This window comes from Tripterygium wilfordii, chromosome 13 (genome assembly GCF_013401445.1).
Source record: "Tripterygium wilfordii isolate XIE 37 chromosome 13, ASM1340144v1, whole genome shotgun sequence".
Classification (NCBI taxonomy): Eukaryota; Viridiplantae; Streptophyta; class Magnoliopsida; order Celastrales; family Celastraceae; genus Tripterygium; species Tripterygium wilfordii.
The window spans coordinates 5,592,544-5,610,660 of NC_052244.1; the positions used below are offsets into that span (position 1 = coordinate 5,592,544).

Consider the following 18,117-nt stretch of genomic DNA (forward strand, 5'->3'; position numbering starts at 1 on the left):
TATCAAAATTTGGTCAGCCAACTTTAATTTACAGAAGCCATGGATATTGAATTAGAGCCAATAATATTTGTGTTAGATTTGGTGTACCAAATAACTTGTTTTTTGTGCTTAAGAAAATAGACTAGTTAGTAACGTTCACACAATAAACATATATGAATCAAAGACAAGGACCAATAACGAAAAATGAATCAAGCCGAGGTGTTCACCTCTGACCTCCATGGCGAATCCAAAATTGCATGTCTCTCTCTTTGATAGACCAAAAAATAAAAGAAAAAAAAAGGAAGCTCTGGAAGTAATAAATGACAAAAAGAGGAGGCTTTTGTCGAGAATGAGTCTATGACCAGTAACTAAAAATTGTAGAACATATATTTCATTCTATTTTCAAGAGTTGCAGTTATCTGGAAAGATTATGGCCTTATATACAATCATTTGTTAGTTGGGGTTCTTGACATCTTGTGATATGGTTTCCATAGTTACTAAGCTTTGGTGATTTTATTTGGAAGTTATAAAGCATACAAAGTGGATAGAGGAAGGTCTTCCTCCCATTTCAGGGATTTGGGGTTTGGATGGGAAAGATGAGCGAGTTTGGGATGTCATGACATTTTCATTATTATATTTCTGATGCGGAGTTATAAGGATTTATGTTTTCTAATCACATGTTCATACTTCTTTAGATTTTTCCAATTTAGGCTTCAATTGAAGGAGTCAACTGGTATGTCGCACTGCTTATCTGGTAGAGCATTGGATCCACATGAAGATAACACTGTCGCTACAAGTTGTGAATCCATGATCAAGTTTTGTGATCTTCGAACAATGAGGTTTGTACCTTTATATTTTTGTACAATAGGTTTGTATATGGATAACTATTATCTTACATGCTTTATTCTCTATAAATGTCTTCATTTTATAGTGTAATTGTTGATGTAAATTATCAACAATCGAATTGTTGAGAATGAGTTGGTAAATGTAAGACAAAACAAAGAGATTTTACGTGGTTCGGCTTTGAGCCTAGGTCCACGGTGCAGAACTGTATGATATTTTATTTCACTTGTGATTACAGAGTGAGTGAGAAAGTCAGAATTTTTCCCCCCAACCCCAGTCCCCTTTCCTGAGCCTAATGAACTCCTTTTATGCTTTTCTTGAGCAGTTATCTGCAATTGTGGCAGTTGGAGAAGTTCATGGCAGTTTGGGGGAGTTTACGGTAATTTGAGGTAGTTTGCAGTAGTTTCGGCTGTTACCATTTAACGAGGAACTGCCTTATCTTCGGCTTCATCCCTTAGTTATTGGTTCGGTCTTACTTGCATCGGCTTTGTATTGCCTTTAAAAGACCAAGTCCTTTTTGGACTGTATGCTCTGGCCTGATTGTCGTTGAGCTTTGGGGCCCTAGCCTCTGTTGGGCTTTTATGTTGTTGTCGTTGGGCTTCGGGGCCCATATAATTTGCTGAGGTTGACTTTGACCCCTACACTTTGCCCCCTATTTCTAATTTTGATTTAAACTTAGAAATATTTTGCTTGGGGTTGTGTTTTCTTTAGAATTCTTCGTCTTATCATCTCTGTTTGCAATTTTTGCATCTATGACTGTTGAAGTTCTTCTGCAATTGCAATTTTAGAATAATGAGAGTAACAATGAAAACATCTCTGTCAAGATAAATACTTCATACATGAAAATAAATATACAGTGGCCTAACTCTTAACGAGCCCAGGTGCGAATAACATCGTTTATGATATTCATTGCATTCCCAACATGGGCTGCAAGATCTAATAAGGATTCTTGTAATCGATAAAGATTTTGATTTCGAGAATGGCCCCAAGCATTATCACGAACCCTGCTCAACGCATCTCTGGCTACTCTAAGCACGTTTGTATAAGATTGGTTTCGTTCATATTCATTTTGCAGATTCCTTTCGGCCTCCTCCAGGAGTCCTTTCAAGCCTTCGATGGAATTTTGAAGGTTTTCCTCATACAATTCTTCAGACACTACAAATATTTCAACGACTGAATCGTCTGGTTCATCGTTAATTCGAGATGTGGAACCTTGCTCTTTGGTCCCTGCCTTTGAAGGCGATGGATCTTCGTTTCTTGCCCTCTTTGAGGGAATGTGATTCTCTTTCTCATCCAATGCTCTTTTTGCAGGCGTTGAATCAGAAGAACTCATTTTGTTAAGTGTTGAGAGATTTTTGGAAGGAAGAAGGAATGTCTTTTCCTTCCTTATTGTCGTGTATTTAAGGACGAAAGATTCACGTTCAAAGAAGCAATTATTCATGGAGAACGTGGGGAAGCTAAACAGTTGCACCGTTTTTAGAAATTATGGCGTCTCTTCGTATTTTGGAATTGAATTTTGAAACAAACGATCCAAATATCCCGCCTTTTATATTTGTGATAAATTGTCTCTTTTCGATTAAAGAGAACAAAATGAGACTTCATGGGAACCTTTTTTCAAAACAAAACTTAAGGAAGAAAAATAAACAGGAATTTTAATCTAGAGTGTACAGAACACCATCTATTCCATCTAGAACAGATCCAAGTTGTACTGTGATCTCAGTAATTGCTTCGTGCAATTTATCTGGATCATGAGTACTTGCTTGTCTACCCCATGACATATATCGAATGCCTTGTATGGCATACTTTGATCTCAGTAATTGCTTCGTGCAATTTATCTGGATCATGAGTACTTGCTTGTTTACCCCATGACATATATCGAATGCCTTGTATGGCATACTTTGAGACCATAAGTTGTCTTCTATAGTCTTGAACTCTATCAGTTGCTTTCTTAAGTCTCCTTTTGGTTTCCATTAGAGCTTCTTGTAGGGATTCAATGATTTTCTGGAGATCGTCTTCGTATACTTCTTCCCTTATAGGGGAGAGGCTGAATCTGGGATCATTTCCATCTTCATCTCTTTTAGAAGTAGAACTTTCATCGGTTCTAAATCTTTTCGCAGGTGAAGAGTTAGGAGTATCCATCTTTGAAGATATCTTGAGGAAAATATTGGTTTTTGCTAATTCCTATTTCGCATATTTATATGAATGAACTATGAAGGAAGTTTCTTTTTCCTTGGAAGTTGTGATAGATAATGGGAAGATGGACGGTTATGGATTCAATCCATGCCTGTTTTCGAGGAGTTGGAAAGTCTTTTGGTTTACTCGAGGGTTAATTTATCAGAATTAATGCTAACTTATTGGAGTTGAATTTTTTTGGAACTCTAAGTAGCTTCGTCTTCCTTTAATAAAGCTTCGTCTTCCTTTAAAAGCTTCGTCTTCCTTTAAAAGCTTCGTCTTTTAAAGGGGAGATTTTTGCTTCATCTAAAGATTTTATCTTTGACAGAAATTGAATGTATTTGGAATCTAGTGAGGAAATTCTCGGTTTGTCTAAGAGTTTTATTTTTGACAGAGATTAAATAAACATGGAATAATATTTATAAATAGTTAAAATTGCTCAAGCTTTTAAGGTCTTGGCCATAAGGCATGATACATTCTAACTAGATTATTTTTCATAAAAAGATTAATATTTTGTAAAGCTTGTCGCAGCTTTTGAGGATCTTCCTCCATGGCAGCGTATTCTGACATATCCCGAAGCCGATAAAGTGAACTTCCTGCCAACTTGTAGGCTCTGGTGAGTTCTATTATCCTTCTTTCTGCTTCATGGAGGTCTTTATCTAAGTGTATCACCAGATCTTGTGGATCGGAGACATGTTGATAAGGATCATAACCATCGGGATAGAACTTCAATTGTTGAAGTTCTTCTGTAACTCCAAATGGTCCTTCATTTGACTTGGCTGGTGGTTTGGACATTATTTTCTGATATTCAGGCCTAATAGGAAGCTTGGAAGAACTCATGATTGTAGAAGGTTTTTGTTTAGAAGTGGCGTTTCTTTGGTTTTTCTTCAGTATATTTATAGGGAAAAGAGTGCAACTATAGAAGTTGAATCGTGCTTCGATTCTGACTAGTTGTTAGGGAGATGTGATAATGTATCGTCGCCTTTTACGCCATTTATCGAGAAGTTACTTTTAATCGAACGGCTCTGATTAGTTCAGAGAGGAACGATTTCCGAGGAGTTTTAACTTTTGAATTTTGAATTTACTATTTAATCCTTGGGGTTTTTTAATGGGTTACTGTAACCACCCACTATCATAAAAACTTCAAGAACACGATTCGACTTTTGGTACGTTTCTTGACTTCTTCTTTCTCGAATTTTCAATCATGGCTTGCTTAGGTTCCTTTGAAGAATTTATTGATAAGTTTGAAAGAGAAAACGAGAGGGACGAATCTAATTTTGGTCCCCAGATTATTCCGAGTGAAAGTCATGCTATTAGGGATACTCAAGATGAGTTTCCTGAATGTGATATACCTTAAAAAGAATTAGGAGATCAAACTGCTAGTTTTAGGGTTTCATCTTACTCTGAATCCGAAGGTGTATCAAGCAAGAAGGTAATTAGTCCATCTAAGGTTAGCTTTTTACCAACTACTCGTTCAAAGAGTAAGACGCAAAAGGTTGTTGAGGAAGATATAGTAGTAGACAAGGACATTGCTTCTGTGTTAACAGAAGAAGCTTTAAATAGTTATAGGGCCGAATTTGGAATTCCTCAAGAGATAGAAATGCGAATTCCTGCTCCTGGTGAATCAGCTTCGTATGAATTTCCAGGGTGGACTGTTGTATATGTGTTAGTGTTAAGATGTGGGTTGAGATTTCTCTTAGGACCTTTAGTCAGATCTGTGCTAAGATTTTTTGGAGTTGCCCCCAGTCAACTTATGCCTAATTCTTGGCGTATTTTGCTTTCTTTAGAAGCTTTGAGTGCAAAATACAATCTTACTTTTGGTCTTCATGAATTTCTTGCTGCTTATTCCTGGCAAGAAAATAAAAAAGATGTAGGTAGATTTATGTTGTCGAAGAAAGATAAGGAAAATTTGATCGCTGGGACAACATCCAGTGATCATAACTGGCAAAAGAGATATTTCTTGGTGAAGAAGGAAACTCTTTTGGAAGATGACGACACTATTCCTATTTCTTGGAATATTCAAGGTAAAATTCGTTAGATTTCTTTTATCTTCATTCAATCCTATTATGAATAATTGTCTTTTTATTGCAGAAAAATCTCCTAAGATAACCATTACTAAAGAAGCTCAGAGGAATTGTCAATTGTTCTTAAAGACGGTTCCTCGTTCTGAAAGAGATTGGAAATTTGTTTCAACAAAGTATCTTTTTGGAAGTAAGTCGACAAAACGTTTATGTCTTCAGTTTTGTTTCGTGTTTCTAACGATTTCTTTTCTAATTTTGACAGAATCTCATATGGCTCCAAGAGTAATCGTTCCTTTGACTCTTAAGGAGATTGCTGAAAGTAAGAAAGTCCAGAGAAGCTCTAAGGAGAAGAGGACAAAGAGGAAACATGAGTCTAGCTTGAGACTTCACAGCGAGCTAAGAACAATTGCTGAAGTAACTGAAGCTCCTGAAGTTCCTGAGAGCAATATTGATGATGATTCTACGCTTATATGGAAGAAAAAACTCAGGATATTGTCTCCTTCTCTGGTAGATGAAAGTGCGGGATTGAACAAGGAGACCGATGACATCATTCAGGTTCCTGATGATGAAGTGATAGAGGAGACTGTGAGAAGAGAAGGAAAAGATCCTGTTCATCCAGTTTCACCTCTGAGAGCTCTAATTGAAAAGGAGTTGAGACTATCGGGTGCTGATCTTCCATCTAATCTCCCGGCGAAGAGTTTCGAAATGTCGATCCCTAACATCCCTCTTTATTCAAGGCCTGCTGAGTTATTTCCTGATCTATATAAATTGGCCTATCCCCTTGGTTTTACTCCTCCTCAGTTAAACCTTGAGGATGCTTCTCTTTATAGCATTTCTAATATTTTTCAGGTATTTTCGCAACTCAATTTATTTTTATTTCAATGTTAAATTAAAAGTAACCTTCGTCTTCTTCTTTCAGGCTTTGTCAGTTCAGCTTTACATTGGTAAGGAAATCGAAAAATTAAAGGAGGAGATAAAGAGCATTCGTCTTTCTAGCGGATTATTACAGGCTGACATTGAAAAAATTTCGAAGGCCGAAGAGCAAGAGAAAAAGTTAAGGTTGGAGACCGAAGCTCAATTGGAGAAAACGAAGAGTGCTGCTGCTGAAGTTTTAAAGAAAGCTGAAGATAAATTTGATGAATTGGATAGAAGGCACATTGCTTTGAAAACTGATTTTACAGATCAAGGTAGCCAATTGTCCAACATAATGCAGCAACAAAAAGATACGGAGGAGGAACTTTCAGCTTTCAAGGTCAAATTTCAAGAAAATGAAATATTATTGAAAGATCTGCAAGAAGTTGATTCTAAGCTGAAAGATTGTGAAATTGAGCTAAGTGCTTCTATTGAGAAAGCAAATCGTCTATCAGATGAGTTGATAGAATCAAAGGAAGATGCCGATTTCTACAAGGGAGAATGTGCTCTTGCTGCTGGAAAGGAAAGAATCAAAGCTTTGGGAGAAGTAATGATGCAATACAAGGCTGGAACTTTAAACGAGGAAGAAGTTGATCGAATGATCAAAGAATATGAAGAATTCAAAGTCATCGATGTAACACAAACTTCCGCTTCTGAAGCCGAAGACGATATTTAGACTTGTATTTTTATTCTCACTATCTTTTACCTTCCCTTTTAGTCTTAATACAATCTTAACTCCTTTACGTTTAAGATTTGAACTATGATGCAAATAATAATCTTAGAATAAACAGAGGGTTAAGTATACATGACCTTTTGGGAAATTGGAGGACGTTGATCTTCGTTGCTTTGACCTTCGTCCAAATTTTGATATTTTATCCAATATGCTAACAGATCCTGCAACAGTCAAGTATAGGACGATGGGGGTGATGTAATAAGGTTTGTCAGGCACTTATATATGCTGAGCATATATATGTATATATATTCAACTCGATTGAGAAAATATATACATTTCAGTGATTCATCATCCAGATCCTTATACTATATTTATGAAAGATATAACCTGAGATGCTTTGCATTCCAGCTGTTGTTAAGTATCCGCCCTTCTTTGGTTTGCAACTTGTAAGCACCATTGCCGACAACATCTATGACTCTGTATGGTCCTTCACATGTGGCCCCCAGTTTTTCAGAATTCAACTGCTGTGTGTTCTGAAAAACTTTGCGTAGAACCCAGTCATCGATATTGAAAATTCTTGGGTTAACTGTTTTGTTGTAGTATTTTGCGATCCGGTGCTTGTAGGCTGCCGTTCTAATAGATGAGTTGTTTCTTCGTTCCTCGAGCATATCTAACTCTTCAGTGAGGATGATGTTATTCTCCTCATCTTGTTGCCATTCGAATCGTGCTGTTGGGAGGCCAACTTCAACTGGTAGCACTGCTTCAGTTCCATAAGTTAAAGAAAATGGAGTTTCACCTGTTGAAGTTCTTGCTGTCGTTCAATATGACCACAGAACCCCTGGGAGTTCATCTGCCCAGGCTCCCTTTGCGTTTTCCAGTCTCTTCTTCAAAGTGTTGACTATCGTCTTGTTTGTAGCTTCCGCTTGGCCATTTGATTGTGGATGCCTTGGTGATGCGAAGCAAAGTTTTATCTTCCACGTATTACAGAAATCTTGAAGTTTATGGCTTATGAACTGAGATCCATTATCACAAATGATTTCATAAGGAACTCCAAATCTGCAAATAATGTTTCTCCAGATGAAGCTTTTAACCTCTTTGTCCCGGACTTGTTTATAAGCTTCAGCTTCCACCCATTTTGTGAAGTAATCTGTTAAAATTAATAAGAACACTCTTTGTCCGGATGCTGGAGGAATCTTTCCGACGATATCCATTCCCCATCTCATGAAAGGCCATGCCGATGAAATTGGGACCAGCTCCGTTGGTGGTTGATGTGCGATTTGCGAAAATCGTTGACATTTATCACATTTAGCCATATATTCCGCTGCATCGCCGCGGAGCATAGGCCAATAATAACCAGTTTGCATGATTTTACTGGCTAAGCTTCGGCCACCTAAATGGTTTCCACATACACCTTCATGTAATTCTGCTAAGGCATACTGTGCTTCTTCTTGAGATAAACACCGTAGTAAAACTACTTGGTATGATCTTTTGTAAAGAATGCCATTAACTATTGTGTAACGTGATGCTTTTCGTTGTAGTGCTCTGGCCTCATTCTTATCTTGTGGTGACACATTATCCGATTTTTGGCTTCGCAAGAATTGGAGGATTGGTCAGATATCCTTTCAATTTCTTTAACGCCATCTCACATTCTTCTGTCCATTCGAAATTGGCTGATTTCTTCAATGCTGTGAAAAGATGATGACATCTTTCGGAAGATTTGGAGATGAATCGATTTAATGCTGCAATCTTCCCTGCCAAACGCTGTACATCTCGTATTGTTGTGGGGGAAGGAATATCAAGTATTGCTTGAATTTGATCAGGATTTGCTTCAATACCCCTTTGTGTAACTATGAATCCCAAAAATTTTCCTTCTTTGACTCCGAATACACATTTTAGAGGATTTAACTTCATTTGATGAGCATCAATAATTTCAAACGCTTGTCTAAGATGCTCGATATGATCTTCGGCTTTCAGAGTCTTTACTAGCATATCATCGATATATACTTCCATTGTCTTTTTAAGCAGACTGGCAAACATGTGATTGACGAGCCGTTGATATATTGCTCCTGCATTTTTCAATCCAAACGGCATCACCTTATAACAATATGTGCCACGTTCGGTTATGAATGCAGTTTTTTCTTGATCATCTGGATGCATTAAGATTTGATTATATCCAGAGAATGCATCCATAAAGCTGAGTAATTCATGCCCTGCTGTTGCATCCACAAGTATATCAATATGAGGGAGTGGGAAAGAATCTTTTGGACAAGCTTTATTTAGATCTGTGAAGTCAATACAGACTTTCCACTTTCCTTTCTTCTTTTTTACCACAACCACATTTGCAAGCCAGTTTGGGTATTGAACTTCTCGGACGAATCCAATATCTAGCAGCTTTCGAACTTCCTCATTGATGACTTTATTTCTTTCTGGAGCGAACCTTCGTCTCTTTTGCCTCACTGGAAGGAAGTTATCATCGACTTGCAACTGATGAGTGATGATATTCGGATCAATTCCAATCATATATGCATGCGTCCAAGCGAAAGTATGCTTATGATTTTGCAAGAATTGGATCAAATTTTCTCGAAGTTGGTGATCTAGGTTGGCTCCAATCTGAATCTTCTGGTCTGGATAATCAGGATGAATGATGATTTCTTCTATTTCCTTATTAGTCGGTTCTTCTTGATTGCTTAGAATCGGCCCTTGCTGTAATTGCTATAAAGCTTTGGTTTTTCCTTTCAATGCTTGTTCGTAGCAACTCCTTGCTTGATGTTGATCCCCATATATTTCTTGTATTCCACCTTTTGTTGGGAACCGTATCACTTGATGATAAGTTGACGGCACAGCCCTCATTGCATGAATCCAAGGTCGTCCAAGTATCGCATTATATGGAGATTGACAATCTATTATATTAAACCGAACCTGGAGATTTATTCCTTTTGCATATACTTGCAATGGAATAGAGCCGATGGTGAATTGTTGTTCTCCGCTGAAGCCAATGAGTGGTATAGGACTTCTAATTATATCGACTTCTGAAAGTCCCACTGCTTGGAGTGTGGACATGAACAGTAAATTTGCTCAACTGCTATCATCAATCATGACTCTTTTAACTTCGCAATTGGCAATTTGCAAAGTTATTACCAGGGCATCATCATGTGGATTGAGTAGCTTCATCATCTCATCGTCTGTGAAGCTGATAACTTGTCTCGTGAATTGTACCATCGGCTTATCATTCCATCCCTCAGAATTTTCTGTTTGCTTGACATGTTTCTTTGCCGATGAATGTGTAATTCCGCTAATCTCCGATCCACCAAATATTACGTTAATCGTCATCTCTGGAGGAGGTGGTTTCTGTTCCTCTTCTATTCTTTCAGCTTGGGACAACGTCGCTTTTCCTCTTTCGGATAGTAAATCCCGAAGATAACCTTTCTTTAGCAATTGGATTACTTCTTTTTTGAGGGTGAAACAGTCATCTGTTGTATGCCCGTAATCGTTATGAAACTCACACCATTTGGAAGTATCCCGTTGATCTAGCGGTTTACGTAATTTGTCGGGCCATCTAACAGCATCTCCCATTTTTTTCAGCACTGATAAGATTTCATTTGGTGGAATTACCAAATTGTATTCAGGAGATCGAGGTTTCTTCTTGAAATCGATTGGTTTAGGATCTTTGCGAGGATATCGCGGAGCTTCTGAACTTGTCTGCTTTTGCTCAGATTTCTTAGGCTGCTCTGTTAATCGCTCTAGAAGCCTTCCTTCATCTTCCTCCCATTTAATTTGAACGCTTGCTCTTGCCTGAACTTCTTGAAAAGACTTACATGGATAACGGGTAAGCTTTCCATATAATTTGCTTCCAGGAAGAAGAGCCATACGAAATGCATTGATCGCAATTTCATCTAAGCATCCTGGAATCTCCAGTTTTTCTTTATTGAATCTCGTCAAGAATGACCGTAGAGATTCTCCTTGCTTTTGTCACAGTCGATATAGATCATCTGATGTTGGAATTATTTTCCTACTACTTGCAAATTGTTCAACAAATGCATCGGCCAATTGTGCGAATGAAGCGATTTGCCCTTCTGGAAGATTAAGATACCACTTCAAAGGAGGTCCCACCAAGGTTGAACTAAATCCTCGGCACATGCATGCTTCATGCTTGTTGAATGGGTATGGTACCAGAGTCAATCGTTGATTATACTGATCCACATGATCTTCTGGATCAGTGATACCATCATAAGGTTTAATATGTGGTATGATGAATTTCTTTGAGAGCTCTTCCATGGCAATGGCATGAACAAATGGAGATTTGAGGAAAGTACGATTTTTCTTTATAGGTGGTGGCATGCCTGGTATTCTGAAGAAGGCTGACTCCATTTCTTCTAGTCTTTTGTCGACACTTCGCTCGTTGTAATTTCTGGCAATGTTTTAGTTATGTTTGACCACGCACCAATTGTTGGGATAGCCGAAGATGACGTTGGTATAGGAAACAATGGTGCCATGGATTGTGCCGTTGGCCTCAGAAACTGGGTTGATGTTGATGCCAATGATGATTCTGTCTGATGTACAAATCCTGGCAAGGGAATACTTGCGTTGGGAATTTGTGTTGTCCATCATTGAGTCGAACAGAAGTACTTGGGACAGTACTTGCAGGGACGGTTCTGGTTACGTGTGGACTTGAAGGTTGATTCATAAGATCAAGTAGCTTTTGATTTTCTCTTCGAACAGTCAAGTTTTCTTGCTCCAACTGTTGGACCCTTCTTTCATGTTTGTCGAAGCGTTAAATCAAAGCTTTCATTTTCTCACTTACAGCATCATCTCGTGAATCTTCTGAGTTTGCCATTGTGATAAAACATTTGCCCCCCTATCTGGCACGCCAAACTGTTGATGTAAATTATCGACAATCAAATTGTTGAGAATGAGTTGGTAAATGTAAGACAAAACAAAAAGATTTTACGTGGTTCGGCTTTGAGCCTAGGTCCACAGTGCAGAACTATATGATATTTTATTTATCACTTGTGATTACAGAGTGAGTGAGAAAGTCAGAATTTTTCCCCCCAACCCCAGTCCCCTTTCCTGAGCCTAATGAACTCCTTTTATGCTTTTCTTGAGTAGTTACCAGCAGTTGTGGTAGTTGGAGAAGTTCATGGCAGTTTGAGGGAGTTTACGGTAGTTTGAGGTAGTTTACAGTAGTTTCGACTGTTACCATTTAACGAGGAACTGCCTTAGCTTCGGCTTCGTCCCTTAGTTATTGGTTCGGCCTTACTTGCATCGGCTTTGTATTGCCTTTAAAATACCAAGTCCTTTTTTGGACTGTATGCTCTGGCCTGATTGTCATTGGGCTTGGGGCCCTAGCCTCTGTTGGGCTTTTATGTTGTTGTCGTTGGGCTTCGGGGCCCATGTAATTTGCTGAGGTTGACTTTGACCCCTACAGTGATATTGTAGTTTTAGTTGAAAAACTGTTATGAAATAGTTTTACTGCTGCAGGATGAAATTATTTAAAGAGGGAAATGGTTTGGTTAGGAGTTGGGTGCAGCTACAGTTCTACTTTTTATGTTTGAATTTTTTCCCCTCTCATCTTTGGGTAGCTAGGTATGGTGTATCGTGAAGACATGTTTATTAGTTTGATGGCTTTTCATCTTCATTGAGGATTGCCTGAACTTGAATAAGCTCATCAGGTATTAATTGTCACTGTACTATAAATCATCTATTATGTTCTGAAACAAGTTGATCGCTCAAAAAATCAGATGCTAAGCCTCAAATATTTGACAACATAGAATGGATAAAAGGGCTAAGTCATTGTATCTCAATATTGTAGAAACTGTGTTGACTTTTCAGGTACAAATTTCCTATCTTGTGAAGCATTTGAGATTAGATAATCTTGGTGACATGCTGAAGCGTTGGAGCAATGCAATTTAGAGTAAGCAGTAAACCATTTAAGTTTGCATTTTTGCTTCACTTGACTGCAAGAGAATGATGTGCATTCCATGAAGTACATGTTTTTTTCCATTTGCAATTGTGGTCCTCTTCTTTTCTTTATTGCCTAATAGAATTGCTCTGCTCTGTAAGCCCCACTTTTATTATTGTTCTTCTTTACCAGCTCTTGGAGGCTTCTGTGAACATTATTGTGCACGTAGAAATATATTATTTCTATAATAATATACTGAATGATATGATAAGGTATATACATAATGGAAAGATAACGATGTGTCATTTTTCTAACAAATTTTATAGGTCCCGTTGTAACGCATGGGCACCTGCCTCGTTATATTATAAAATGGGGGTGTGCAATAGGAATGGAGGCTTGTAATAGATAATCTACTGTAGGCCTGCATTAGGTCCATTTGAATCTACAAATGTTGTTTTGAAAAATGTTTAATAATTAATATAAAGTATATATTATGTAGGCCTGCATTAGGTCCATTTGAATATACAAATGTTGTTTTGAAAAATGTTTAAAAATAATTAATATAAAGTATATATTATTATCATGTATTTTTCAGAAATTTGTTTTTGAATTCGTTGACAAAAAATTGATACAATTATATGAAATATTTTCTATTGGATCAAATTCCAACGGTCATATATCAAACGACTATATTTCACAAGATATTCTAATAGTATTTATGAAATATTTATAGTGAATCATAATTTACACTATATTTATTTTATAATTATCTTCTTATATAATTTTAAGTTTATTTAATAAAAATATAATTTTATGTTGTTATTTTAATTATCAAGAATGTTTGGCTATTAGAATATAAAATCTATTGTAAATTACAATTCTTTTTTTAGCACAAACTAAATTAAAGAAAAATAAAGAAATAAAATTGTATATAATATATTATCACCAGGCGGACCTTTGTAGAAATCAAGAAAGAAAATAAAAGAGTAAATCATGATTGGTAGTTGGATAAAGCTGTGGGTCCATTTCATTATTTAATTAATAAAAAAATATGTAGCGGATCTATAGTGGTCGACAACATCAAGCGGACTACTGTCGATCCGCTTATACATTCTAACATTCCGCCATTTTGGAAGAGTTGTTGGGAGCAGCTTTTTCAACTTCTTTTGCAAATAATCCTCTAAACTAGCAGATAGAGTGGATATACAAGAGTTGTTGTGGGTGCTCTTAAACATTATCGAGTAACCTTGGATTCGGACCTTGTAGCCTGATAAATCGGTGGCCCAGAACCCGGTTACCCGATAATTCTTAATAGAGTTACTAGTTAGATCGTAAGATTTTTAAAAAATACCAGGTCAGGACAGACCTAAATCGATAACTCGAGACCCGACTCGATGTACACCCCTAAAGAGTATGGTAAAGAGCTTGCTTGTTGAACATGCAAGAAAGAAGGAAAAAAAAAAAAAAAAAAGAAAGGGATAAGGAGTATGGCCCAAAAGCCGACCCCGGCCTTATTGTTGATGAACGAACCATCTCCCGAGTCCCAAACACGCAAGAGGCAATGGTGGGATTTCCTCAAGCCTGAAGAGAGGGGCCTTCACAAGTTCATAAAGAACTTTGTGGAAACTATTTTCATTAAGTTGAAAGATTGTTTACAAGATCAATATATAGATGCATCAATAGTATCAACGGTAACAAGACTGATTTCAATAAAGCTGGTAAACTGCCCGTTGACACTGAACTACAATGAAGAAGATGGCCTTAACCATAGACTTAGCTGTGGGTCTTGGTACTTGTACTGGGCTTTATTAGTTTGGGCTTGCTCTTTAGTTCACTCCATGGACTCCTTCTGGGTTTGGTTTGTTTATATATATATATATATATATATTTACATTTGCACTTATAAATATATGAATATAAAATTGTACGGTGGGAAAGACAAAATAATAATAATAATAATGAGTTTATTACATAAATTCAGCAACAGAATCTCCCTTGCCTGAACACACAGCTGAGATGGCAGCAGCAATAACAGTGACCGCTGATCAAGAACCACACGATCGTCTCAAAGCGCTCAAAGCCTTCGATGAGTTGAAGACGGGAGTGAAGGGCCTTGTGGACTCGGGCATCACCTCCATCCCTCAAATCTTTATCCACCCTTCAGACACTCTGTCCACTTCCTCCTTCCAATACGACCCTGACATAATCCCAACCATCGATCTCAGCGCCGTCGACGGCGACCGAAGGCCTGCCATAGTCGACCAAATCGCACGAGCTAGTCGCAAGCGGGGTTTCTTCCATGTTCTCAATCATGGGATTCAATCGGAGGTTATGGACCAAACAATTAAAGCTGTGAAGGGATTTCATGAGCTGCCAACGGAGATCAAGTCAAAGATGTATAACAGAGACAAGGGTCACTCTGTTTCTTTCTTTTCCAACGTTGACTTGTTTCACAACATTGAAGCAGTTTGTTGGAGGTAATTAATTCATCACTAGAGATTCTGAAAATCAAATTAAGTTCGAATTAAGACGATTGAATATAGCAATTGAGATGGGATTCGTTTTTGCAGGGATTCGCTGCAAATCATGGTAGGTTCAAACCGACTTGAGGATGAAGAAATCCCTGAAATATGTAGAAACGAAGTTGTTGAGTGGCATTCACATCTCAAACCACTTGCAGAGCTTTTGATTGGATTGATATGTGAAGGGCTTGGACTAGATAAAGAAAGATTGAAGGAGATGAAGTTCTCAGAAGCCGGTGCCATCGTCGGTCACTATTATCCCTACTGTCCCCAGCCTGATTTAACTCTCGGACTTAAATCTCATACTGACGCATCGATGTTAACAATCCTGCTTCAAGACCATATTGGTGGTTTGCAAATCAAACACAACGGGAATTGGGTCGACGTCAAACCTGTTCCAGGAGCACTTGCTGTTTTCGTCGGCGACATACTTCAGGTAACAACTATCAAGCTCTTGGTTTAGTGCTGGTGTATGAGAAAGCAACACTTTAGTCACCAAAAGCTGGACTGGTTTACAATTCAGTTACCAAAAGAAAAATAAAAGCATTATCACCCAAAGTGTAAGAATTAATGTGTTAGTATGATCATTTTGGGTGATGAAAACTACAATGTTTTCGAAATATCTGCACGCTGTGGGTGATTAAATCGTAACATTTATTCTGTAGAAAACTGAATTGTAAGCGGGTCTATCTTTCGGTAACAAGAGATGTTATTCACTCGGTAGTCTGGTCCTGAATTTTTGTGTGCCTGTTGATTCTTCTTAATGCTATGTTTTGTAGATGATTTTCAATGATGAATACAAAAGCGGAGAACATAGGGTGGTGGCTAATTCTGGTCGCGAACCACGGACTTCAGTTCCAGTTTTTTTCTATGCTAGTAACATGGATGCCTCGTATGGACCCTTGCCAGAGCTACTATCACTGGATAAGCCTGCACTTTATCGGCAGTTTAGTCTGTTGGATTTTATTAGAAGGTTCTTCGTAGATGATTGGGATGGGAAATCTATACTAGATTTTTATAGGATTTGATCAGTGAGACAAAGTTCAGGCATTTATAAGCCACTGTTACTTATAAAACTGATATCCAAAAGTGTTTGATGGGTCTTTAACTGTCATATCGTATGTTAGAAACAAGCATGTGTGATCTGCCAATTACTGTAAAAAAGAAATCCTTATTTTATGTATCTAATGCTCGAATGTATTACTACATAAAGAGCAAATGTGTTAATGTTGTCTGAAAGTGTGTGTTCCAACATCTATGCGAGGCACGGCGTTGGCATGGCAGCATCTCCCCATAAAAAATGATGCCCAAGTACAAAATTAGATTGTAACAATATATATATATATATATATATATATATATATATATAGCCATTTTGTTTTTGTGTTTTGAATTATTTGTTTGAACTTTGCACCTTTAAAATGAGAAACAACGCAGCAGTCAAAAGAAAGTAAACTAAACTCAAAAGTTTTCGATACATCCTTGGCATGAACTGGAGATCAATAAAGGTGTAAGTGAGAATTAATTATTTTTCATGGTAACTTGTTTAGATTTTGTTGCTAATCGCTGCGTTTCTCATCGCTCCGATCCAAAGAAGAGTGTTCATGTTCAGTGGAGTACCTTGTCAGAAACCATATATAGAGGATCATTCTGAGAATTCATATGCCTCAGTTTTGACACTTAAGCATGTTGGTCGTGCAACAACCATCTGAGGTTGTTCCTCTTCATACTATCTCACTATCTTTATATTAAACAACTGCATGTATTAATTATGTCTTGATTTTCAGATTTTCTTTGAGCAGCACGTTCCGGAATTTGAAGGACAAGACAGACAACATGTGAACCAATCGAAATATGTATTAATGAACCAGAGAAATTATACAAGATGACTAACATTAATAGCTGATTTTACACCACTAGCACTAGTCAAATTGCAGAGAGAGTTATTTATTTAGTCCAAGAGCTTTACGCTGAAAAATCCCTAATTGCAGCATCAGGAAAACATGGACAGAAAATGTATTATGTCAGCCAGCCCATTTAGATATGATACTATAGAAGCGAATATATACTTGAATCGGCCAGGAAGGCTCCTGTGAGCTCCACAATAGAACTTTGTATTGTCCAGGAAATTAAAGATAGCCCTTGCTGTGTAGCAAGCACTACTCATAACTCTTTAAGTGGAGTATGACAAAAGCATCAAATAGAAATACTCTTTTAACTCTTAATTGGTTTTTCCAATAGGGTTTTCTTCTAATGCCAACAGGAATGAGTCTCAAGCAAACACCAATCCTTTGAAATTCAATAAAGCCATATAAAGTTGCACCCACCTTCAAGAGAGCCAACATTCTCTGCCTTGAAGGATCAGCTACATGCTCTGCTGTGCTTCTAACATATATAGCTCCACGCCTGCGCTATTGAAATGTAAATATGAGAAGAATGAAAGCAAAATAATATTAATGATCATTATCACATACATCTTTCTGCTTGACAGGAATGTTTTCATCATAGCATGAAAAATATGTAATGGAAGGCAAAGAATAGAAGATCGAAAACAGAAAGAAGTCAGAGAGGGTGACTTACTCTTCAACTGAAGAGAAATTGTGCTGAAACAGTAGCAGAACTGGACTGAATTGTAGGCCCCCTTTTTGAGTTCATTTCCGTTGATCAATATATACATCTTCGAAGGCATGACATAGCCTCTCATAGGTAAAAACCTGTTATTGGGAATTGAATTTCTAGTAGCATAACACCAAAAATATATATGTAAAAGAACAGTAATAACACAACGAAAAGCATAAAAGATCACAAAAAACGGAGAACAGAGGATGACTTACCCGGGCCCATCTTTAGATTCCAGTTTATTTCTCCTTTTCTTCCTCATGATTGTCCACATTGAAACAATTGTTACTATAGTCTCCATTAGCTTTAGTATCTTGTAACGATGGTTCTTTGACATGATCATCCACATACCTTGCTTCAAGGAGGACTGGTCGGATCATCCCAAGGAGAGTTAGGTTGGATCATTGAAGGTCGTCTATATCCATCTTCTCTGCCATGGGCAACTCTTTTGACCTTACAATAGTTTCTCGAAACTTT

General features: G+C 37.5%; 1 protein-coding gene across 1 annotated transcript; it reads left to right on the forward strand.

Moving 5' to 3' along the window:
• Positions 1–14,502: 14,502 nt before the first annotated feature.
• Positions 14,503–16,303, forward strand: LOC120011989 (1-aminocyclopropane-1-carboxylate oxidase homolog 4-like). Its single transcript, XM_038863202.1, has 3 exons — positions 14,503–14,976; positions 15,070–15,457; positions 15,801–16,303. The coding sequence occupies exons 1-3, from the start codon at positions 14,516–14,518 to the stop codon at positions 16,047–16,049; spliced, it is 1,098 nt and encodes a 365-aa protein (XP_038719130.1). The 5' UTR covers positions 14,503–14,515; the 3' UTR covers positions 16,050–16,303.
• Positions 16,304–18,117: the final 1,814 nt, after the last annotated feature.

Excerpts from the sequence above, each read along its gene's own strand:
- LOC120011989 (XM_038863202.1), top strand. The coding sequence starts at position 14,516 with ATGGCAGCAGCAATAACAGTGACCGCTGATCAAGAACCACACGATCGT. Across the intron at positions 14,977-15,069 it reads ATTGAAGCAGTTTGTTGGAG|GGATTCGCTGCAAATCATGG; the intron begins GTAATTAATTCA and ends TCGTTTTTGCAG. Across the intron at positions 15,458-15,800 it reads TCGTCGGCGACATACTTCAG|ATGATTTTCAATGATGAATA; the intron begins GTAACAACTATC and ends TATGTTTTGTAG.